This window comes from Halichoeres trimaculatus, unplaced genomic scaffold, assembly GCF_033239565.1.
Source record: "Halichoeres trimaculatus isolate MK-OKI-2021-1 unplaced genomic scaffold, fHalTri1.1 fHalTri1_scaffold_16, whole genome shotgun sequence".
Lineage (NCBI taxonomy): Eukaryota > Metazoa > Chordata > Actinopteri > Labriformes > Labridae > Halichoeres > Halichoeres trimaculatus.
Window position 1 is genome coordinate 18,936,176 of NW_027437194.1, and position 24,577 is coordinate 18,960,752.

The 24,577-nt window shown below is 40.0% G+C and overlaps 1 protein-coding gene across 3 annotated transcripts in view; it reads right to left on the reverse strand.

The window, feature by feature from the left end:
* The window catches only part of nup214 (nucleoporin 214), a 41,668-nt gene that overhangs the window by 3,785 nt on the left and 13,306 nt on the right, over positions 1-24,577 (reverse strand). The window contains exons 13-34 of one of the 3 annotated variants that reach the window (XM_074690143.1): positions 24,391-24,521; positions 24,194-24,282; positions 22,159-22,242; positions 21,734-21,883; positions 21,318-21,476; positions 21,106-21,209; positions 20,844-21,023; positions 19,654-19,742; positions 19,477-19,560; positions 18,933-19,241; positions 18,665-18,832; positions 18,198-18,306; positions 16,227-16,290; positions 15,432-15,501; positions 15,150-15,234; positions 14,070-14,122; positions 12,484-13,989; positions 10,440-10,507; positions 10,176-10,356; positions 9,943-10,095; positions 2,814-2,985; positions 1,710-1,855 (exon numbers count right to left, since the gene is read on the reverse strand). In XM_074690143.1, coding sequence (XP_074546244.1) covers positions 1,710-1,855; positions 2,814-2,985; positions 9,943-10,095; positions 10,176-10,356; positions 10,440-10,507; positions 12,484-13,989; positions 14,070-14,122; positions 15,150-15,234; positions 15,432-15,501; positions 16,227-16,290; positions 18,198-18,306; positions 18,665-18,832; positions 18,933-19,241; positions 19,477-19,560; positions 19,654-19,742; positions 20,844-21,023; positions 21,106-21,209; positions 21,318-21,476; positions 21,734-21,883; positions 22,159-22,242; positions 24,194-24,282; positions 24,391-24,521 — 4,154 coding nt within the window. Of the gene's footprint in view, positions 1-1,709; positions 1,856-2,813; positions 2,986-9,942; positions 10,096-10,175; positions 10,357-10,439; positions 10,508-12,483; positions 13,990-14,069; positions 14,123-15,149; positions 15,235-15,431; positions 15,502-16,226; positions 16,291-18,197; positions 18,307-18,664; positions 18,833-18,932; positions 19,242-19,476; positions 19,564-19,653; positions 19,743-20,843; positions 21,024-21,105; positions 21,210-21,317; positions 21,477-21,733; positions 21,884-22,158; positions 22,243-24,193; positions 24,283-24,390; positions 24,522-24,577 lie in introns of all 3 variants that reach the window. The other 2 variants (XM_074690144.1, XM_074690142.1) reach the window with 2 other exon arrangements.

A 24,577-nucleotide genomic window follows, 5' to 3' on the forward strand; every position in this document is an offset into this window, starting at 1 on the left:
TGGTACAGTACAGTACTGTACGGTACGGTACAATAACTAATCACATAATTTCGTATCTTGTATCATACTTCATCATAATAAGGGATGCACGATATTATCGGCACAATATCGGTATCAGCTGATAAAAACTTAAAAACACGTTTATCGGTATTGGCAGATATGAAAATTTCTGCCGATATGCACAGCCGATAAGGTGCTATTCAGTTTGGATTATTATTATTTTCTTTTTGAAAAATAAACTTCTTAAATAAAATGTAGCACTTCATTTATTTGCACTGCAGAGCTCTGTGTCTGTCACCAGGTTGTTACAGTAGCTCTAAAATAATCAAATGCAACTTGGTTATGTTTAAAAATGCATTGTACATTTTAAGTTCATGTGATCTAAAGAAATTATTTTTCTGTATTTCAATACTGAATGTCTTGAGTTTGAAAAAATAATACATTTCTTATTTATGGTAAAATCAAATGTTTTTTTTGTCTTGTTTTATGTGTGTTTCTTAAACAAATAAGACCGTCACAATAAGAGTAACATATAAATTCCAGTACAGGATAGACTTAGCTTTCTTTACAGTGAAAAAAACAAACAAACTTGTGATTATCGGTATCGGCCAAAAGGGGTTTCGATATATTGGCATATCGGATATCGGCAAAAATTCAATATGAGCATCCCTAATCATAATGTGTCATATATCCTAACATGCTGTATCACATCAGATGATACCAATTTACATTTTATTGTACAGTGGAGTATAGTAACTAAACATTGTGTTGTATTGTACGGTAAGGTATCATAAAAAAAATATTCAATAGTAAATACTTAATTGTATCATAATATATTATGAAATGCTGTACTATATTGTGGCCTATCAGATTGTAGTGTTAAGTATCACATCTTGTCATATCATATTGAATCCTGTTGTGTTGTATTGTGACATTAAGTATCATATATCATAGCCTGTTTTAATGTAGAACATCAAATCAAATTGTGTTGTCCTAACACACTATACAGTATTGTATCATCATATCCTGTTGTCATACCATAAAGTATCTAATCAGATAATTTTGCATCTTTTAAAGTGTTATAATGTGTTGTCTCATATAACATGCTGTGTTAATTGGTGTAGTATCAGATTACACTGTTTTGCATCATGCTGTACAGTGTCATATCGTTTCATATTGTATACTTTTACATTCTGTCTTAAAATATTGTTTCATAACATGTTGTATCGTATCGTGTTAAGTCATATCAAAATGTGTTATGTCACAGTGAATCCTGTCAAACTGTTTCATTTCATGTCTTGTCGTATAGTATTGTGTGATTTATACTGCATTGTGTCAAATTGTATCATACTGTATTGTGTTGTATCATATTGTGCCACGTCTTGTATCAAGTTGAATCAATTGCGAGATTTCTTGACTTCAAGCGACAAAACAGCACACAGAAAAAATCAGAAGCAGAAAAACTCTGACCTGCAAACAATGCATACAAACCTCAAAAACATGATGCCCTGACTTTTCTGTCATAGCCGACAAGTAGAAGTAGTTTTACTTCAAAGATTGTGAGAACTGTGCTAAATCTCCACTTGTGATGTAATTTTTCTGCTTGCAACACTGAATTAGTGCTGCTTAACAAGTGGCTATTTGAAGATGATGAGGAGAAAAAAAAGGGAATGGAAAAAACTAGAGGGAAACTAGAGTAGGAGTCTCACCTCCAGCCTGTGGCTGCTGTCCAAAGCCTGAGAAGCTGCTGGGCTGGCTTCCAAACCCGGAGCCCTGCTGTGCCAGGCCCCCGAACGATGGCGGGTTCTGGTTGGCTAGAGCGCCGAAGGATGGGGCGCTGGGAGGTGGAGCGAACCTGTCAACGGAGGCAGAGAGAAAGAAGCAGTCAGAAAAAAAGTACAGCTGTTTGAAAGACTGACTAGTGAAAAAAATAGATTGTTTTTTCTTGTTTAGCTTCCACCAAGTAAACATCCGAGCCAGGCAGAAGGTGTCAGTTGGTGTTTGAGTGTATGTGTGTATCTGTGTGTGTCTGTGAGGATTGGGAAATGGGGCTTTAAGCCGTAATCCCCTCTGCACCATTGACTCACATTGGAGAGAAAGGGGAGACTAAGCAAAATAGAGGGAGAGCAGGCCAGTTTAATCTGCAGGCAGCAGCCAGATTATCTGAGGGGAGTAATCTAGTCCATGGTTTTAGGCTCATAGCTGTGCTCGCGGTGATGAAACAAGCACATTGTGGACATAACAAGGTTGGAAATGCTGGAGAAATCATAACAACGGATGTCAGGAGACGGGGATTAGATACATTTATAAATAGCTCTGTAGTTAAAAATGAAATTGAAGTCAAGATTAAGATGGTTGAGATCTGTAAATAGTCCCGATTCAGAGAGTACACCTTCAGTTTTTCTATCAAATTGAATCTTAACCGTTCACGGTTGGAGGAAAAGGGTATGTATTTCATCAGTGGTTTAATCTGAAGGAGAACAGCTCTGGTTAGTACTCAGACCAGGTTGTAAATTAATGGTCCAAGCAAACCTCGCTCCATTTGCTTTATTTGATCTCATCATCTCTGTAGTTTAGTGTTGATGGTATTCGACAATGATTGTGCATGCTCCCCTTCAGTAGCTTGATGTGTTCTGCTTGTGTGACTGCGCACTCAGTGAGAGAGCTCACAGATGTTCTGTTTACGAAAAAAAATAAAACCCTCTTCTCCACGCTGCAGGCAAAAATCCTGCTGCTCCACTGCCTCCTGTGTGTGTGCACAAAAAGCCTGGTGACACGACGTCGTCTCTAATGGAACAAACTGAGTTTCTTACCCAAATCCTCCCATGCTGGAAGCGGCTGTTCCCTCTCCAAAGACTTTACTGGCAGATGAGGGCATGCTGCCGCTGAAGGAGGGGCTCGCTCCGAATGCTGCTGCGCCGCCAAATGCAGGGGGGCTGCCAAAGGAAGGGGGGCTCCCAAATACGGGGCCACTTCCAAAACCACCTGTGAAGAGGGAAAAGAGGGGGGCGTCTTAGAAGTTTGGAAAGAGGAACTGATGCAAGGAACTGATAAGCACTGATTTTTTACAAATAAAGGATAAAAATTCTGTATTTAAAAAAAAAAATGGGGGCAACTTTACTTAGACTCTTGAATAAATGAAGACATATATGTATTTCAAATCGGTTTGAACAACCGAATGACTTATCTAAAGGTAATTACCTTAGAACATTAAGATAAAGCTAAATTAAAAACAAAACAAAACATTACAATCAAAGACTCTTTGCACATGAATTCATTGTATTGTTGGACAGGAAGTTGTTCCCTGCTGTCTTTTACTGGCTAAACATATATGGACCGGACTACAAGCTCTAATACTTATAAAAGTGGGGTGTTGGTAGTGGAACTGCCTCAAAGTTCAGGTTGTGGCTCATAAAGCTAGTCCTTGAGCTGGTAGCGAGGGTTTCAATCCTTTCCCATGTCACTGTCCACTCTCCCACTGTTCCTTGTTCTGTCCACTATCCTGAATTTCTGAATCAAGGCATAAAAAGACTGCAAAGAACTAAGAAAAGAAAAAAAATATGATATAGAAGTCCCGAGTCTCGTGGCTGCTGGTCTAGTTGGGTTTTGTTTGTCCTACAGAATCACTGGTATAAATTTGGGTGTTATGATGAACTAAAACTCCTCACGGAAGCTTTAAAGAGAAAACAATCTACGACAAAGACATCTTCATAAATTCAAGATGAAACCGGACTTAAACACCAATCAGAAAACAGTTTCTAATGAGAAAAGTACTCAAAGAACGCAGACCTCCACCAAGCATATTGTGATTGTCACCAACACTTTAGTCCTACTTTAATGTTATACTCCCTTTCAGCAGACTGTCTGCTACAATTTGGTGTTAGTTGCGGGTTTGTACAATAATTTGTTACCTGACGGTGTCAAAAATTATGATGACCCAGTACATATTTTATATTCCAGATCTTAGTATCCAGAATATTGCCAGGATCTGGATCATACTTTTAATATCTTTCAGAAATTACCATGACCTCAACTTGTATTGTCCTGCAAAGCAACCCGACCATTTATGGGGGAGTTATATTCACATATGGTGAAAACAGCCCTATCTCACAATGATTAAGAATCCTTTAAAAAAATCCTGGATCCAGACCATGATCCAGATCACCTCTAAAATGTAATCACTTCTTCCTCATCCCATTTTCTTGAAAATTTCATCAAGATCCTACAATACTTTTTGAGTTATGTTGTTCACAGACAAACTCTCCCAAAAACATAACCTCCTTGGTGAAGGTAGAAATCCTCTTTGTTAGCATTTGGTTTCGATTCGCTGGTCCTCAGACACCATCAAATTAAAATTTTGTCTTTGAGTGTTGAGTTCTTATGTGAGCTGTGTAATCAGTGGGGTAATGTATAGTGAGCAGGTTCATTCATTCATTCATTAGTCTTCTAGAGCTCTTCTTGTTCAGGTTCCCAGGTGGCTGGAGCCTATCCCAGTTGTCTCTGAGCAAGAGGTGCGGTCCACCCTGGACTGGTTGCCAGTCAATCACAGGGCTGACACAGAGACAGACAAACTTCCACACCTACGGGCAATTAAGAATCACCAATTAACCTTGCCTGAACCAGGATTGACAGCCCTGGTGAGATGATTGTGACAGCAAATGTGAACCTTGACCATTTTTCTTTACATAGCACCTATCTTTTGTTGTGAGAACTTTGTTATTTTTGGACAACACATTGACAGCAAAGTGAAGGGGTGAATACTTTTCACCAGCTCAAAGGCCCCAGTGGTACCAGGCAGAGGGAGAAAAGCTGGGCTGAAATTACAGCCTGGCTACCAGCATGCCCCAATAAATAATTGATCCAGCTAATGTAACAAGATTACACTTGTGTGTGGGCCAGTGATAGGGCAGTAGTGAGCCGAGGGTTCAGTGATATGCTAAGGGAGCTGAGAGATGGTTTGAATGGATGGTGTAACTACAATAACAAAGAGATTCAAAATGAAAGGAGAAGGGTCTCTATCTTAAAGTGCTTACTGCTGCTGGGTTGTCTCATCACACTTCTATCTCTCTGAGTAGTGACTGTTACGTCACTTTGCTCTTTCTGCTTCAGACACAAATGTCAATTTTGACATTCAAAATGTAGAAACAACAAATAAGATTCAAATCATGGCCATTTGGTAACATCTGGTCTGGAGAAACTAAACTATTGCTGAGGTGAGAAAGCTGCAGATCCTTCAACGTCCACTTGAGGCTTGCTGCAAATTCCCCAGCAGAAACATGTACAGCTAAGTAAAATGGGAAAAAAAATCACTCTGAATAGCTTATTTCTCCAATTTCTATAAGAGAGTTGTATACAAGGAGGCTTTTGGCCGGCCTCTCTCTTTTATCATCAATAGGCTTTGAAACTTCCCTCCTCGATTGTGATTGGTCAGCTGGGGAGAAGTGCCATTGACTGAGTTATTTTTAACTGAGAGCACTACTACAAGGAACAGCTGATGCTGTGGGCATTTTTGTTGGCTGAAAGCACTGGACTAGACTGGTTTTGTAAAGAAAATAGTGCAGCCAGAGCAAAAAGAAACAAACTGTGAGTGGACATAGGCCCTAGCTACATCAAAACTACATCAAAATTAAACAGAAAATTCTGAATTTCAGTTTTAAAGCACTGTAAACAAGGGACAGCTACTGCTAATGGTGCTTTTATTCGTAAGATGCTAAGTGCTGAAAGCAGAGAATCCTGTGGGTTTTGTACAGAAAATTAGTGCTGTCAAAGCAAAAAGAAAAAACTTTAAGTGGACACAGGCCCTAACTAAATTAAAGCTAAAACAAAAAATGTTGACTTCAGTTAAAAACAAAACAAAAACAACAACAAAATCTTTGTTTTAAACTTTTAACCTTACAATGTACCGTAGCCTCATTTAACTGCAAGGGCCCGTATGTACATCCAGTCATAACACAAATGGGATAATTTGTCTTAGGACGCGGTCACACTGGCCAATCGTGCCATGCCTAAGCACGCTTCAGCCGTAAAGCACGTTTGGAATGGCCAGTGTGACCGTAACCATACCGTGCTCAAGCACGATTCCCTTCCGTGCTTTCGCCCGCTTCGGGGGGGGGGGGGGGCTTCTGCACGGTTTACTTCATGTACGAGCACAAGCACGCAGACAGCGCATGCGATCCATTACATATAATCACCGTGAGCGCATCTCTCGACAATCATTTTAAACAAAGCGGGGGTTTTAGAGGGCTGTGTCGGGCGAAAACAACTTAATATAAGTTCAAAAGTCTCTAAAGTTGTAGCAGTGCTCTCTGTGTCTCATTGTGCTGACTCTGATGAGATTGCACTTCAAACAGACGCTTGACGATGACGTAGGCGGGCTGTGCGCGTGTCTGATACCCGCCAAAGTCTGGTTCATATTGAGGTAGTGTGACCGCTGGCCGTACCCTCCAGCTGGGGAACAGCGTTGCAGGGGGGCAATCGTGCTTAGGCACGGCACGTTTTGGATGGCCAGTGTGACCGCGTCCTTAACGTACTGTTATGGAACAGTCCATTAGGCCTTAGTGTTTGCCACATGCACGACTGCCAAAAAAAATGTCCATTTCACTAATTAAACCATGAAAGTGAGGCAGGAGGAGGATGTTAAATGTGAGGGGAACCGCCTGGAAAACCCCTATCCAACAAATTTAAAATGGGAATGCGTACTTCATATAAACAGAGATAAACAAGGTGAGCTAAACCGATGCCACTTACAAAAGAGCAAGAAAAAATAAGAACAAAAAATTAGAAGAATATAGACTGAACAAACAGCTCTTAGCTAGTCATTTATCAAAGATTAGAAACAGGATCGGAGGGAAAGATTAGCAAAATATTTTGAAGAGGGTAAATGTGTATGGTGTTTCCCAGCGCCATCTTTATAAAAGACAAAAGGGTGTGGTTATCCTGCCAGTGGTGCCTGTAACGGTGGGGTCAAGCGGCATCATATTTGATGCTCTGTTGGGGTGTAACCTGGTTCATGCAAACCACGAATAGAACAGTCCGTTTTAATCGCTATTGGCTGGACATGCATACAGACCAGCTTAGTTAACATATCAATTACCATTTTTTTGGAATTTAAAATTTAAAAGTCTAAAGAACAAAATCAGCAGGAATAAAAGCCACATGTAAACCTGCCATGTCAGTCCTTATCTGCTGTGTGAAGCTAAAGCAGTTTCAAAGCATCACGATAACTCAAACAACCCACATGACTCCACACTTGGACTCTTGGATGTTATTTACCTGCAAAACATCAGCTTTTCCTTACATAGCGTAGCATAGCCAATGTAGAAGTCAACAGTATCAGATACACACAGAAAAAAAACTGTGATGTAAAATACAAAGATGCTACAAACATGTTTTAAAATCTATCCCTTTTGTAAGCAGCACTGTAGCTCCACTGGCTTGTAATTACCTAAGATATTATACTGCAGCTCGATTTGACACTGCAATAGATACATCAAATCTTTGTTTCACAGCACTGTGACTTAGCAGCTCTAATAGGGAACATCGCATCAGCAGCGCTGGGCAGGTAATACTGGAGCATGACTACATCACTCTCTGCTCTGCTGGGCTGACGAGATAAGGGCACTAGCTGTAGCCGAGATTATAAAGGAGAAAGGAATGTCAAGAGTTGCCTGCTGTGCAAAATAGGATTATGTAAAGGTGAGCAGGGTTTCTATCACAAGGCCTTTAACATCAGCACAGGAAAGCCCTGAAGCCAGAGAATAACATACACTGTTAATACAAGCGAGGAGATGTGTACTTACTTCATAACAGTGGGATTTACATTCACTAAGCTCAATTCTTAGGAAGAATACCTGAAGCCTGAGGAAGTGTTGCTGACAAATGGAAACAAGCGTGGTCTGGAAAATGTGTTAACATTTTCTTTCAAATTTTAACCAGAAAATTCACCACTGCCCCTCCAATGAAAAAACTTAAAACTGGTAAAATGCTGCAAAAATGTTCACAAGAAAAAAATTTGATGACATCCAAACCCTTTGTTTTATTGGAAGTAGTGAAAAAGACGCATCTAATGTTGATCTCATTAACAATGCATGCTCATGTCCTTTTTTTTCTCCTTCTGTGCAATGATTTATAGAGTGTTTTCAAAAGTTGAAAGTTTGGCAACAAACTCTTCTACAACAAGTAATTAGTTTTTCTCACTTAATCTTAAATGGGCTTGGGTCCAGTTCAGCTCATGTTTCAAGATCCTGTTAATTCAATTTATACATAATTTTAAGTTACAACTTTAGGCCTCTACACTAGAGGGAGTGGGGGTATTAAAGGTGAGACAGTGGCCTCAGACTCGAAGCAAACCAAGACCACCCGCAATACAAGCGTGCAACCTAACCTCATGGTCAAGCCTAAGCCTAATGATGTTTATTCAAAGCTTCCCCCTTGCATGGTGGAGATACAACCTGCTTCTGTGGGAACAGAAACAAACTGTGTAGACAGATGATGGTTTTTGGGTATGATTTTGAGCCCATGCAGTGAGTTCCACTACAGAGTCATGTCTGTTTTATAAAATACTGCCTGAAGGCTCGAAGATGTTTGCCATCCAGTATTTTTTTGATCTAGTTCTTTTTGTCCCTGAATCTTTGAATTATATTTCCTGCACTTTTGATGAAAAAATCATCAAATTTCTTTGTATTATTGGTAAGGACAGACCTATTATTGGCTGGGCCAATTGTTGGCTGGGCTGATTATTGGTGCCGATAAACGGCATTTTGACGCATATCGGCGTCAGCCCTTTTTTTCATTTGATGGTGGATAGGAGATCAATTTAAAACTGGATTATTTAGGCTCTGTCTACAATCTCTACTACAGCAAGTTCCCACCAACAACACCATCTGATTGGTTACACAAAGAGCCACTGCATCTGATTATTCCAATTTTCAGTGACTCTTATGAGATATGCTGCTGATCCTAGGAGCTGTTTAAAAACATGCGCTTTAAGGCCTTAAATAAAGTTAGGTGTTTAAATTGTATTATTCAAAATTTTGGAGAACATTTTCACTTTTACTGCAAATGAATATCAGCTCCAAATACTGGTTATTGGCCTCTTTGGCTACTAACAATCGGTACCATCGATATCCGCCCCGGAAAGTATATATTGGTATACATATTGGCCCATCTCTGGCTATTAGGAGCTATTTATTCTTCCCGTCTTTACTCAGGAACCTGGTCTCTGTGGAACGGCTCTTTAAGACATGTTACTTACCTGCTGCAAACTGACCTATTAAGCTGGGAGACATCACCTGTGTTTTTGTAAAAGACTTAAATTTGGGTGTGAAGTTTGGATGGTGGGAGTTTTCTTCAATAACACAAAATTATTCAGAGAAAAACATCTGTTTTTAAATCTAATTTCTGATAAATTGTTATTTCAATCACAGAATCAGCATTGGCTCACGTTTTCTTTCATCAGTGAACCTGAACAGATAGGCTCTAAAACACCATTAAAGTCAGCTGCCGTTTTGCCCCAACAGTTGAAAGCTCTCATCCTATGTACTGTATAAAGGCTACGGCCCTGTTGGACTGAAAATGTGTTTTCGTCTTTTTAAAAAGAGAAGCAAAAGAAGGACATCGCTTGGTGTCTACAGCTGAAACTGAACCTGACTGTGCGGACATAAAAACAGCCACACAGTTAAGACCAAAGCCTGCTGACCAGTGGAGAGAGACAGGGAGAAAGGAAGAGTTTTACGAATCAAACAGTTCACACTCAGAGAGCAGAGTGAGTCATTAACCTTGAGTAACACTCTCCAGGAACTGAAAAACATCTTGAGTTGCATTGAAAATACCTTCAAGAACTTGTTTTTGTTGTGCTCAGGCAAGAAGCAAGTAAAGCACTTTTCTTAATTCCATGGAAACTGAAAAGATACAACATTTAGCACCTTGTTCTGTAAGCTGTACCTTGTTTTGCTGGAGTGGAAAAGGAGCCGAACCCCTGTGACGCCACACTCCCTCCACCTGTGCTGAAGGTCCCACTGGGTTTCTGTTCGCCAAAGGAGGATTGTCCGAATCCAAAGGCCTTTGCACCGCTGTTCCCAAACAGACTGGCGGAACCTGGAGGAGAAATTTGCAAATCAACTTGTTTCAAAAGATATTTTTGGGATAGCAGTCCAACTCAAGAAGCAATAAGTTACCTGTCTGCTGAGCTGGCTGTCCAAACCCACTGGTAGCTGCTGTGGTGCCAAATGGGTTCTTGCTGGCAGCTTCTTCACTTGGTTTACCACCCAGGCCTCCAAAGAAGCCTCCACCTCCTGTTGAGCCGGCTGGATTAGCTGAACTTGACCCGAACAATCCTCCACCAGAAGACGACTGCTGCTAGAATGGGGAAATGTTTGTGTTATATAAACGTTCGGAAAAGAGAGATTCAGTGTCTCTATTTATAAAATCAGGGATCGTACCTGTCCAAACACACCACCACTGCTCTGCTGGGAGCCGAATACAGGTGCAGAAGAAGTGCAGCCGAAAGCTGAGATAAAAAAGAGAGACAAAGTCAGTCAAAACCTTTTCGTCTTGCTTCTGAAACTTCAGCCCCCTCAAGGTCCGTAGACAGGAGTCTCACAGCTGATACGTGGTCATCATCAGCTGTCCACTTTGACTCAGACATTCCAAAACAGCTTCGGGAATTTAGGGAATCTTCGGGAATGGGACAACTCCCCTCTTCCCATACCATCCTCAATATTCATGCTGCCACGCCTCCATTCTCCTCCTATCCGGACTTCGATGCAGAAATTAGTGTTGCACGATTAATCAAATTGCAATCACGATTTCATAATGTGCAGACGTAATTGCACAAAAGGGTACAACGTGCGATTCAAATGGCTAAATGTGTGTTTAAAAACGTGACAACCTCTCCGGCACCTTTGAGCTGCTCTCAGCGTGTTTACGTGCAGCAAGGCAGTAAACGAGAACTAACAAAGGAAATAAAAACAAGAACGTCATAAAAATGTTTTTCTTTGACCGGAAGCATTGGTCCGTACCAACAATGCAAAGTTTAATATAAACCAGAAGTCTTATCAGTGTAACTTCAAACTCCATTCCCTTGGTATTCTGTTTTTTTTTCTAGCACTTTCAAGGAGTTAGCTTTAAATTGTTTCTTGAAAAAATCTCAAAGCCGAGACAGCTTTTTATCCACCCGCAAACAAAATTTTGAGATAGAAACTTAGATAGGTTGCTGATGGAGATAAATGCTGAAGAAATCGTTTGACTTATACCTGAGGGACAGGTGAGTCCCACATTTTACTGTAAATCTATATTCCATGAGCTGAACCCTGTGTTCCGCATAAGTCCATCCATTGATGAGACAGTTGCCTGAGGTACCTGCAAATAGGTATGTGCCCTGAAGCAGGGGTGTGACCGCACTTTTTAGACTGGGGTGACCCAACCAGGGCACTGACTTGTGCAGGGGGGCCTAGTTAACCCGCACTTCACTGAAAAGCATATATTGTTTTAGCCTATATATCCTAAAAATAAGGATGTATAAGCTGCAGCATTTAAGGCTCAAACATCGAAACTAAAGCATCTTTAAAAACAATCAAAAAAAGCATCTAAAACCAAAATTAAACTATACTGAAGTATACTAAAAACAGCACTGCACCAGTTTTTCTTGGATGTATTTTAAAAATTTAAAATGTTTAAAATAGAATTTAGCGCATTGTTAATTGAGAAATAAATATTTCCGCCAATAATCTTTGTAAGTTCCTGAAAAGCAAAGCATGTAGCCTCATATAACAATTCATTAGAGGTGGGAGAAAAAATTGAAAATCGATTAATTGGAGTTTTTTATTGGACAATATCAAAACCAGAATTGTTTGTCAAAAATTATTTTTCTTTTAATTCAAATTCTTCATTTCAGTCTTTGTTTATAAACTGGGCTGGAAAAAAGTTACCATTTTTCTCCAGCAGTGGGTGAAATGTTTCTCTCTAACTCACGTGATGTGCATTTTATGGGAAAATATGGCTCCTGATATAGTCTGTAGACATTGTCATCATCATTTGACTTTTTTTCTTTTTTTAAATCGAATCGCCACCCCAAAAAACATAATAGAATCAAACCAGCTCTACAATTCGTTATAATCACAATGTTGTTCCAAACAGTTGCACATTTTTGCTAAATGTGCGAAGAATTCAGCATACCAAGAGGTTTATGTTTGATCTAGTATCCAGGCTAATCCTATGTGATGGGGTGTTACAGAATGCACTGGAAACAAATGTTAAAAGAAACCGTCATTATTTGTGGTTCAGCTGGTCTACCCCATGAAATTTACAAAATCAAGAGGGAAATTAGAGGGAAAAAAAGTGACTTCTCTGAGCTTGAGAGCTACACAGTATAACTAGCAACAGTATAATTAAGCTTTAAAAGTGGTGCAGCAAAAAAAAAAAATCAATTGTTCAAATAACAAATTAATCGATTTGTTAACAGTTCAGATGCAGAGTCTATCTTACCTGAAGGCTGTCCAAAGCTGAATCCTGAAGACGAGGATGTCGTCGTGTTGCTCCCGAACACAGATGCCTGCCCGAATCCAGAGCTCTGTCCAAAAGCTGGAGCTGTGCTCTGTCCAAACAGTCCCGAGCCTGTACTGCTGGCTGTGTTGGCGCTGCTCGTTCCAAAGGAGAAGGAGCTGCTGTTGCTGGCTGTGGCAGCTCCAAAAAGACCCGCTCCAGTTGTTGCGCTGTTAGTAGTCGTTCCGAATGCTGATTGGCCGAAAGAAAAGCCGCTGGCTGATCCTGTGCTGCTCGCAGGCTGGCCGAACCCTGTCACCTGCCCGAATACAGCTTTTCCAAAACCGGTTCCAGCTGATGTGCCGAAACCAGCTGAGGCAAATCCTGTGGCTACAGGGGCCGCAGGGCTGGAGGAGGCTGGAGGTGCAGCAGGTTGCCCAAAAACAGAGGGAGCAGTTGTAGTGGTTGTTGCACTGGTAACAACTGTAGGGGTGGGAGTGGTGGTAGCAGAGGCAACTGTACTGATGACCGGAGTAGCTTCAACAGTGCTGCTGTCTGTTGTTGCAGGAGCAGCAGGCTGGGTAAAAATGGAGCCAGGTTTGTCAGAACTGGGCGCCTGGACAGCTACAGGGGCTGGCTGAGAGACGGTCGGGGCAACATCAGACGTGGGAGCAGGAGCAGCAGTGGTGGTATCAGGAGTGGTTTCTCCTGAGGGAGCAGCAGCTGCTGCTGTTGGTGGTGGTGGTGGTGGAGGGGTTTCTTCAGCTGGTGGGGTGATAGAAGAGGGAGGTTCTGGGGTGGGTGCTGCTGGGGCAGGTGTTGGTGCTTTAACTGTCGTTTCTGTGGTCGAATCAGCTGCAGGCTCAGGTAAAACTGGAGGGCTTATGCGCTCCACAACTGGTTCAGGCTCAGGTGGTGGAGGCGAGGGCTCTGAAGGCGGCGGTGGTGTAACTTTTGGTTGCTCTGTAGAGTCTGGAGCAGCAGCAAGAAGACTGCTGAAGGACGTGGCCAAAGCGGAGGCTGCCGAGTTAGCCTGTGGAACAGAGAAAGCAGGCTTTGGGGTGGATTCAGGAGGCTTGAACAAACTGCCTGACGCTGCCCCCTTGGACAAATCCACTCCTGCCGAATCCTCTGCGGACTTTTGAAGACCTGCACCAAAGCTAAACTGTGCTGCCCCCTTCCCTGCACTGAGTCCAGTTTCTCCAAATGCAAATGATACAGCAGGAGATTTGGTGGATGCATCTTTAGCCTCTTCTCCTTGGCCAACACGGAGTCCAGAGAAAATACCCAGAGTCTCTCCTCCAGCTGTCTTGACGGGCTGTGGATCAACCCTGAGAGCAGGTGTGGCAGTGATAGGTTTTTCTCCTTGGGTGCTTGGTGGTGGGGTGGGAGAAGCAGTGCCGAGGGCAGGGGATGTGGACTTAGGGGTGAGGGAGAAGGGCTCTTCTCCTGTCTGGCCGAACGACATCTTGCCGTTTCCACCAAAGGAGAATTTGTTCACGTCCTTTCCTGTAAGGACAAAAAATATATAAATTGAATGTTGTGGTATAAGCACACTATCAAACAGCAAACTGTTGTATTATTTTTACCTTGTGACATCCCCGCTCCTTGAGTTATCGCAGGAAAACCAAAGCCTGAAGTTCTGGAAAGGAAAATTTGAGACAGCATGACAAAAGGGACAAAATATTTACCTCCTGTACTTTGATTTGTTATGATCTGTGCTCTTAATAGGAATCTAAAAAATCAGGATTTTATCAATAAGACAAAACCCTTCAAGTTACCATTACCCACATGCTAGCAGACATATTTATTTAGGCAAGCATTCGCGTCCTAACACGTCCAGTGGTGGCACTGATTGAGCACTGTGATTTTAGATTTGTTGTTTTATGTTTTAGTTGTACTATGTTTTTCTACTGTGAAGCACTTTGTGACTTGTGTCTGTGAAAAGTGCTATACAAATAAAGTTTACTTACTTACTAACTAGCATGCAGTTTAACAAGACCTGATTCAAACATGAGAGACAATAGCTAACAGCAATAAGTAAGAAGAGTCATATCAAATACTGCAAAGTAAAAACTAAAATCAATTAAAGACCTAATTAGCACCAGGATAGCATATATTTATGATAAAACAATTCAAATTTCAAAGGAAGTATAAAACAAAAGAATACAATTAAATATTATTAAGAAAATAAAATATAATGAAGATAAATTACAAAAAGAAAATATATTGAAACAAAATAAAGGTGAATAATTAAAATGACAAAATACATTAAAATAAAATTAAATGAAATGACTCAAACATCAGGAAATTAATTAAAATAGAATTATCAATAAAACTAAGATGTAAGAAAACAAATTAAAATAAAAATGGATAAAATATAAAAAAGATCAAAATAAAAATAAAAAATTACAAAAAAAAAATAGGAAACAACTGAAAATAATGAAACAAAGTATTATGAATAAAGTAAAATTAATTAAAAATTTAAATAAAAAATGATAAAACAAAATGAACAAAATAAAATAATTAAAATGTGATAAGTCGAATTAAAACATGCTTAAATCAAATGAATTCAAACAAAATGTAATTTAATCCACTCAATGTAAATAAACTAAAATAAACCTAACCAAAATCAAATAAATAAAAATGTGTTGTTTTTTTTTTCTCACCCTGATGCAAAGGAGAAACCTTTGCTGGTATTTTGTTCAGCAGAGCTGGCAGGAGCTACGGAAATATCAGCTTTGGACAGTTGACCTAAAGCACACAAGTTACTTGAAGTCAGTCAAAAGTGTAAAAAGGTGTTTTATCAAGACAAGTTACATCACTTTCTAGTACTCAGCCAACGATTGGCTAAAGAAAAAAAGGTTTACAAAATATGTGTAAAAAAGCCAAGGAACTGGTTCTTATGTGGAAATTTCACAGCCATATGGAATAAGTTTGATAGTGCTCACCAAACACGAAGCCTGACTGTGGAGCTGTTGTACCTTCAGATGAAATCTTCTGAATACCCTGGGCAGAATTCTGCAAAGAGACCAGCTGTTAAAATTCAATCACTTAAATTCTTTAATACAAAAATAAATCACACTTTAATGCTTGGACACATAGGTTCTTCTGAAATGTTTGCTACTGGTTGGCATTCAGGCCTGAGGATTGGTATGTTTGGGTCATTCCTGTTTAACTGAACTTGGCCCTCTACAGTGAAGGAGATTAGTGTGAGGAGTTCCTCTGTTGCCCAATTGTGACTTGTAGCATCGAGATGGGAGGAAGCTCATGCATGCTCTCACTCATGCAGTTCATGGCAGGTCTTTAAAACCTGTCAGCAGCAGGCTGTGACTTCTGACAGGTGGATAAAAAGGGTAGGTGGATAAAATATATGCAGTCAAAGATATTTATGCCTGCAGCATGCTGCTCAGAAAGTTGGTGTCAGATAATTTATTTCAACGAACTTTTATGTTTGTAGTAGATTATTAACAGCTAAGTTAAACACTTGGTTCTGATTGGTCAAAACCCCAAACGAAAACGACCTGATCCCAGTCAGGCATATTTCATCTCTGCTTGTTGACACTGTGTCAAAAAGTTACTATTTACAATTTTAACAGACTTGTTAGCCGTATAAAATGTGTCAGAACTTTTCAGACTCTATAGAAATAATTAAACACAAGTCTCGATTTGAAGCAGCGTACCTGTTTGGGTGAATTTAACACAAAAACTTGAACGTCAGCTTGACTGGTAGGTGTCGTACTTACTCGTTTTGCCTGGTTGGAAGAAACTGCTGCAAAGGCTTGAGCAGCTGACTCTGGTGCTGATGAGCTGGAGAAATAACAAGAAGAGAGAAATTATTATTATGTTGTTCAAGCTTTCAAATGATATACATAAGACAAGTTTTATAAGTCAGGAACAATGAGGGGTTAGTTTTTAATATATAAGGTGTTCAGAAACACAAATAAAGGTGTTGAGATTTGAGGTAACTTGAATTTTCATGTTTTAATTTGAAATGTCAAACCTTTTTTTAGGGATGCACGATATTGGATTTTTGCCGATATCCGATATGCCGATACATCGAAACCCCTTTTGGCCGATACCGATAATCACAAGTTTGTTGTTTTTTTCACTGTAAAGAAAGCTAAGTCTATCCTGTACTGGAATTTATATGTTACTCTTATTGTGACGGTCTTATTTGTTTAAGAAACACACATAAAACAAGACACAAAACATTTGATTTTACCATAAATAAGAAAAGTATCATTTTTTCAAACTCAAGACATTCAGTACTGAAATACAGAAAACTAATTTCTTTAGATCACATGAACTTTAAATGTACAATGCATTTTTAAACATAACCAAGTTGCATTTTATTATGTTAGAGCTACTGTAACAACCTGGTGACAGACACAGAGCTCTGCAGTGTAAATAAATGAAGTGCTACATTTTATTTAAGGAGCTTATTTTTCAGATGGAAAATAATAATAATCCTAACTGAATAGCATGTTCATATGTGCATATCGGCAGAAATTTTCATATCTGCCGATACTGATAAACGTGTTTTTAAGCTTTTATCAGCTGATACCAATATTGTGCCAATAATATCGTGCATCCCTACTTTTTTGTATGTAAGAGATTTTAGTGTGACATCAGGCAAAAGCTCACTTTCATAATCATCTTAGCTCTCACAATGCTTTTCTTTGCTTGTTTGTTATTGAAAGAAAGGTTTTGTTTGGGAAAAGCCCCAAGGAGGGGTGGCCCGTCCAAATACCAAGCACAAAAGTGGAGTGATGCCCAGTGAGGCAGAAAGCGTACGATGGAGGAGACTGGATGGGGCAGAGCATGAAGTGCACGGAGCAAATAAACAGAGTAAAAAGAGAGCTAAAAGAAGGACATAATGAGAGAAAAGCTGATGTTAAAAAAAGGGAACTGCATTGGAGACAAAAAACAGAATAAAAAAATTAAAATAGGTGAACTACATGAAACATGCCAGGCTCGAGGGAACAGCTAAGATGCTAACGTAAGACTAGCAGTCTCTTCCTGTTGTGTGCACTGGCTGAGATAAGGTGAAGCCAGTGACCTGATAAATCTATACTGAGAAGACACTCTCAAAACAAACACCGGAGCCCTGGAGGAGCTGTGACAGACCGTCTAACGTCTCTGAATCAGGAATAGATCTAAGCTGATGCAGACATGATTTTACACCATAAACATTACATAACCTGCTGACACAAGCATATAATATATCCAAACACACACAGAATACTGATTGTGTGGAGTTGTTTCACCTTTAAGGAAATAAGGGAATGAAAACAGGTGTGTCTACTTACATGCTCCTCAAAATCATTCCCAGGCACATTTATCTATACTGTGAACATGACTGACTTCTTTAAGTGTACAAAATGAAGCAGGCATGGTGCTGACATCCAATTTAAAGCTGGAGTCTGCACAGAGAGGTTCAGCTGTCAGAGCTGCAGAATCAACGCCTGCCCTTTGTGCTAACCCAAATACACAACTCAGTGGTGTGAAGATCCCTCAAATGGAAGACAAAACAGCCTCAATATAATATTAACTCAAGCTTTATAGGCTTAACCAGCGATCAGAACTTTATTTCATAAAGTCTTTTGTTAGTTTCAGATAATACACAATCCAAAACATCAAGTCAGATACTTTAAGATACTCACCTTCTACTTGAAGAATTCTAATGAAAAACTCAACTGAGGATGTGTAATTACCTGATGATGCTGGACACCACAGGAGGTCCCTTCTCTTTCAGTTCCTGAACGTTGACGACCTGAGGAACGGTCTTCAACGTGGACTCTGTCAAAGAAGTGCTGATGACAGCTAGAAAGCAAACAACCACTCGTTTCAGAAAAACAGCTTCAAACACAGGACGAATGTTTACTTTGAAAACTTGCATGAAAAGCAGTTTAGTGTGATAAAATGAAAACAAGGTTGTCATGGTGATCCAAGCCAGACAAGAATCAAACACCAGATAAAGAAGTGAGTGTTGAGTTCGAGCTGGGACAGAAAGTTTGAGTCAGACTGGAAGTCTGTGTCTCCCCCTGCTGAATAAGTGAAGGCATAGCAGCTCAGTTTAAAACAAAGAGCTGCATGAACACAGGATGTTGCCCCTAACAACTCACTACATCCTCTTATTTAGAGATCAACAAAGATTTACTCTGAGTGGCTGAGCTCCTACCTGGCTTCTGGGTGGCCATCTGCCTACGTAGAGCAGCTGTAGCAGCTGCCTGCTGGGCGGGGATGGTCACAGGGATGTTCCTCTCGCTTGGTGGGGCCCCGTGTTTCACTGTCTTTGTGGCGAGAGCGGTGCTGTCAGCCCCACTGAGGTTGATCTTATTGGAGGGAACTGGAATATCAAAGCAGTGTTTGTGTTAAACCACTTCAGCTTGAGTTGAAGTTAAATTTCAAAAACACATCAAGGGTTGCCAGGAATATGAATCCCTCACCCGGGCTTGCAATAGGGCTAAGTCCAAACCCCAAACCCTGCACAGAGTGAAGTTTGGCTAAAGGTGTGGACTGGATGGCCCCAAAGCCTGGCTGGATGGACGGGGTCCTCACGACTGTAGGGTGACGGGGTGTCATAGCTGGAGGGAGGACAGGCAGGGGAAACGGTTCTGACTGTAGCTCCTCCTCCTCCTCCAGCTCAAGGTGAGCTGGGTGTGGCTCCAAGGACTGGGACAGGGAGGACGTGGAGCTCACATCGTCCAGGTCTTCGTAGTATTTAGGAGAGAGGAAGGCTGAGCGGGACAGGTTAGCTGGAAGAGAGGACGAAGAAATAAGGTTAAAATTATCCTCAAGTGATTTCTTGACAACAAACTAAATTTTTTAGATGATTTGGCCTCTAAAATCTGGACTTGATGTGCTGGTTTTGCACTTAGGATGCAAGGCCGAACTGAGCCTGCTGTGTAAAAAAAACAGGCTCTGACAGCATCAAGAAATGCTGTCAGTGAACAACAACTCTGACTAATTGTAGTTGCAAGATGTGTGTACCTGGTGCAGTTGAGCGGACAGGAGGCATCTGACCCTTCGACAGGAAGTTACGCAGCTGAGATTGTTTCACAGGTGAAATCTTTGCTGCTGGAGAAACACCCTCAGTTAGTTTGTGTTAAAAACAAGAAACATCAAACTCTTTGTCATTATTTGTCAGAAGTCTACAAAGTTCAATACCTGGAGATTTGGTTTGAGTCTTCGGAGAGGTGGTGTCCAGCTTGGCTTTCAGGAGCGCATCCCTCAAACTGTCCAGCTCACTCTCCATGCTGTCAGAAAACACAGACACAAGCTCAGCTATGAAGACAGGTCAGTTTAAAGAGACAGACACACAATATAAATGTAGCCATCACTTAAAGAGTGTAGCACAGAAAGACACTGATGCAATGTCAAGTATATCTGACAGTACAGTGTAGGATGTAATTTATCTAATAAGTTTTCAAATAAGCCAATTTAACATTGAATACAATGACTAAAAAAGAAAATTAGGGCCCTGGAAATGTTTTTTTTAGCGGTTCAGTGCATTATTTTTTTTAACATTGATAATAAATTCACAATTCTGGAAAAAAGCAGCCAAAATTGAGACTCAAATCTCAGGATCTAGTCTGTTTCTGATCTTTACTCTAACCTTTTAGAGAACTAAATACTGACTTTGTTCTCCAAGATTTTGATTTTTCAGATTCTGAAAATCAACTGGGAAATATGAGAAAAAAGTCAGAATTCTGAACTTTTCTCTTGCAACTCAAACTTTTCTTACATCTTTCTAAGAAAAGCATATTTCTGCCTCTGTTTAGGATTCTGATATCAAAAGGATTAGAGTGTAGACTTTTTTGTTTATATATATTTCTTAGTTTAAAGTCATAATTCTGAAGGGAAAATAGGGCAGATTTCTGACATTTTCTTTCTTTAATGACTTTCCTCAAATTCCATGTTTGTAGCTTGTGTTAGTTTTTATGTTTTGGCTGATAAAGCACTTTGTAAACTTTTTTTCTTAAAAGTGCTATACAAATAAAGTTTTTATTATTATTATATTTTAAAATGAAATTCTCTAAAAATAAGAAAAAAAGAAAGAAAACGATGCAGAATTTTGACTACCTTGTGTGTTTCTAAAAAGAGTCATATTCCTGCTTTTATTTGGGATTCTGAGATCAAAGGGTCAGAATTCTGACTTTTTACTCATATTTCTGAGATTAAAGTCAGATTACGTTTTGAATTTATATTTTATTGTTTGTTGTACTGAATTTACCACTAGAAAAAAATAAAGTGGCCCTCTCCCAAAGCTTCCATATAAAGTCTTAACAAAGCAAAGGAAATATTTCAGACAAGTGTAGATCCCATGGATTGTAAAACTCAACAGCTACAGCTCTCACCTCGCTGTTCTTGCAGTCGCCGTGCTGGGGTTGATTGTTGGGGTAGTGCTCTTATTGTAAAGCTGCAGTGACGTGAGCTCCTTCACCAGCTGCTCCAGTCTGTTCCTCTGCTGGTTGATAATGTACAGGTTGTTGGACAGTGTGGTGAACAGGCCTTCACGGCCCGGCACAACCATGTGTCTGTGATAAAAGAGAAACATTTCATCATTCATGGTGTTCAACTCAAAATGTCTTCAGGTTAAAATTCTGAAATTTTACTCACTTCTGCTTTTTCTTCTTCTCAAGATGTTTCTCCCATTCCACATCCAACACGTCGTTCACATCTTCGACAGCAAACTTAACATACTGGTACAACCTGCGGATCTCCTAAATAAAATAAAACCATAAAAAAGATGCAGAAAATAATGAGTATGAAGATTATTCAAAAGTATCTATTCATGCAAATATTGCCTGAGTCATCCGCCTGCTGTTCACCTTCAGCTGCTCCTCACTGCGTGGGTCCAGAGGTTTTTTGTACAGCAGCTGTCTGTAATTTCTGTCTTTGCTCAGCTCACTCTGAGCCTTGGCTTCTTCTGCTCCAGCAAAGCCCTCCAGTAAGGTGGTCTTTAGAGTGCCAATGTCCCCATGGAGAGACTGAGAATCACAAACAGGCAAGAGTTAAGGAGATAGAAACTGACTTCATCTGAAAAGGAGACAATTATCAAATCAAATTAAATAAAGATGTACCAAATGCAGTTTGGAAAAGTTTGGAAGGTTAAAAGATTGAACCGATCACTGACAGTTGAGAAGTGTACTTAAAGGGAAAACATCAGCTGAATTGTTTTTGTCCTTATTTAACCTTTTTAGGGTAATGTCTACAAGATGAAACATGTTTATTATTAAAAGAGCACCTCGGTTGTTTCCTTGATCTCCAGGGTGAAAATATGGAGATCCTCTGAATCCTTCCTCAACTCCTTCATCTCATCATTGGTGCCGACTTTGAAGTCAGCTCTGCTGCTCCGTGCTTTAAGGTCGTCCAACTCCTTCTGGAAATGTGCAATCTGACAACAAGTCAAGACATGTTACTTTGAGGAAAAATCAGCAGAAGGACAGAGACTCTGATGCAACTTTAAAAAGAAGGATGTCAATGACAAGACTTTGGAAATATCCACACATTTAAAAGTTGTTTTTCATTACAAAGAAAGTATTTGTGAGAACACCTGCCAAAACATTTGTTTTTACATTGGGAAGTTTCTTTCCCTTTATGAATCAAACGTATTTCAGACGTTTCCTCATCGAAAACAGCACGTTACACCTGACCGATTGTACGTCTCACCTCCTCTAGTATCCCGGCCATGATGGGATCAGAGTCTTTCTTCTGCTGCAGCTGCTTCTCCAGGGCCTTCACGCTAACAGCTGCCTGCACAGAGGAAAGGTAAAACAGCTACATGAATACTTGCTACTGAGGCAGTGAGAAAGACACAGCGATCAATAACTGCAACTTATACAAGTCTGGAGGATAAAAACTTAAATGTACTGAAGTCGTGTTCAAAGGTTTCTCCAGGTCTAACCTGACAGGGAAATTACTGTTGCTAGTAGCAACAGCAGCAGTTAAGAGTTCTGAAGCAGTAACATGGTTTACTTCATTGTTTCTTGACACCTCTCAATGCAAATATTTCACCTTTATGTCAGCTTGATCTGTCTCTGTAGCTTTTTACATCCATGATCATTTTGTGATATTTCATAAATTTCTTTGTTTTATTTATTTTTTCACAAAAGTGGCTCCTATGCTTCAGTATCTTACAGATGTTATTTCCTGCTTCCATTTTTTTCTTTTAAAAGGGTCACAACAGAGTGGCAACATCTAAATCCTTGAAGCTTAACTCTTACAAAACCCCTGAATTGCATCTACCAACCAATTAAAAAAAAATGCCTTTAATGTAGCAGCATTTACAGTGGCACTAAACGCTAATGCTAACATACAGAATGCTAATACTAACATATAGAATGCAAAAAACTTAGGGTAACTAAATCCTGATATCGAGTCTTCAGTATAACAAGAAAAGTAGTGGGTGAGTTTAGTTTCTCTTGAAGGACCCAAAAGGATGAAGTCGCAATTGAAAACATAATTAAGAAGCATATATGCTAAATCAGAAAAGATGTAACATGCAAAAAGCCAATGAAAGTTGCTAAACTTTGTGCGACACAAGTAAAAGCTAATCAGGTTTATTACATTTTAATACGTAATTAGCATCAGGAGAAGCCAACATTTTTTGACTGTCATTGTTTAATTTGCCTTTAGCTTTCCCCTATGTTTAACGTTTGTTGAATTCATGTTAATCTGAGTAATTTGTTGCCGGGTAGATGTTCCTGGTTGTGGTAAAAAAGTCAAATAAACATAGAAAATGTGACTGTGATAGACCAGGACACAAGTGTGAGAAGACGCGTAAGAACAGCTCGGTGGCTCTCAGGATGAATTTGCTAGGAAAATCAAGTCACTATAGTCTGTATAGCAAGTGTGCTGGCATTGCTGTAGTTGTTGCTGCTTTTCAAATCATCAACTTGTTTACTTGCTACCTTCACTTGCGTTGTTTCTGTGCTTTTCACCCACATTAAAAAACTGTTCTATAACCTTTCAGCATATATCACGCTTAGAGGTATATGTTAATCATATAAAAGTCTCACAAAGGAAACGTTAATTTAGATACGCAAACAGTTGACGAGGGTCAAGGAGATAGGAAGGATTTGGGAATGGGTATCCTCATTCTGAAATCCTCCAGAAGCTTCCTCTCTCCTCAATCCTCTTCCCCTTTTAGGTGCATTTAACAAACCTGAGGGCCTGAGGGTTTCCAAGCTATTTAAATGAGAGCCAGCTTACCTGTCTGTTCTCAGCTAAACTCAACTTGAGTTATAAGGCACTTTAACAACAACTACAGCTGAAACAAATAAATAAATAAATTGGTGGTGCAGGTACTAAAATAATTGTTTCATTGTTCTTGAAAACAATTTAAGACAGTGAGGGGGCTTGTTTTGTGTCAAAGGGGGAGCTTGTTCCACAATTTGGAGCAGCAACAGAAAAAGCTCTGTCCCTTCTAAATGTACGTTTTGACCTCAGTACCTCGGCACCAAGCAGGGGGGCAAAGGAGCTCAGAGAGCTTCTGAATTTATTTGTATTTGGTCTCTATGTGGACTGAATGTTACACTTTTTGAACAGACAGCAGGCTACTTATAATGCCAAAACTGAATACAGTTGTATGTTAATGAAAGTTTTGTCCTTTAAATGTGCCTCTGCAGGGAAACCTGAACATTTTCGGACACATTTTAACTTAAAGATGACAAAAGCAGCAAAATCCTCCATATCTAAACAGGACCTGTGGGGTTTGGACACGGCTCTGGGTGGCAGGAGCAGGTTTCTGGACCACTGTGGGTGGTGTGCTGCTTTGAACTGGACGAACTGGAGCTGCAATAACAAAGTTGTAAAGATGATTTTTATTTTACAAAGAAAATGCAAGAATTACACGACTGTTTAGGGGATTATAGTAAAGAAACAGGGAAGGGGGTTTCTTACTCAGACCAGCTGGTGGCTTAGTGGCTGAGGGTGGTGGCGCGGTTGAACTGCTGGAAACTATTGCTTTGGGCAGTGGAGAACTGAAGGAGAATGGCTGCGGGGCTGACGTCGGGGCCTCCAGTGCTGAAAACCTTAGAGAAACAGACAACAGCTGAAACTTTTAATCTTTCACATTTTTAATCCTGAA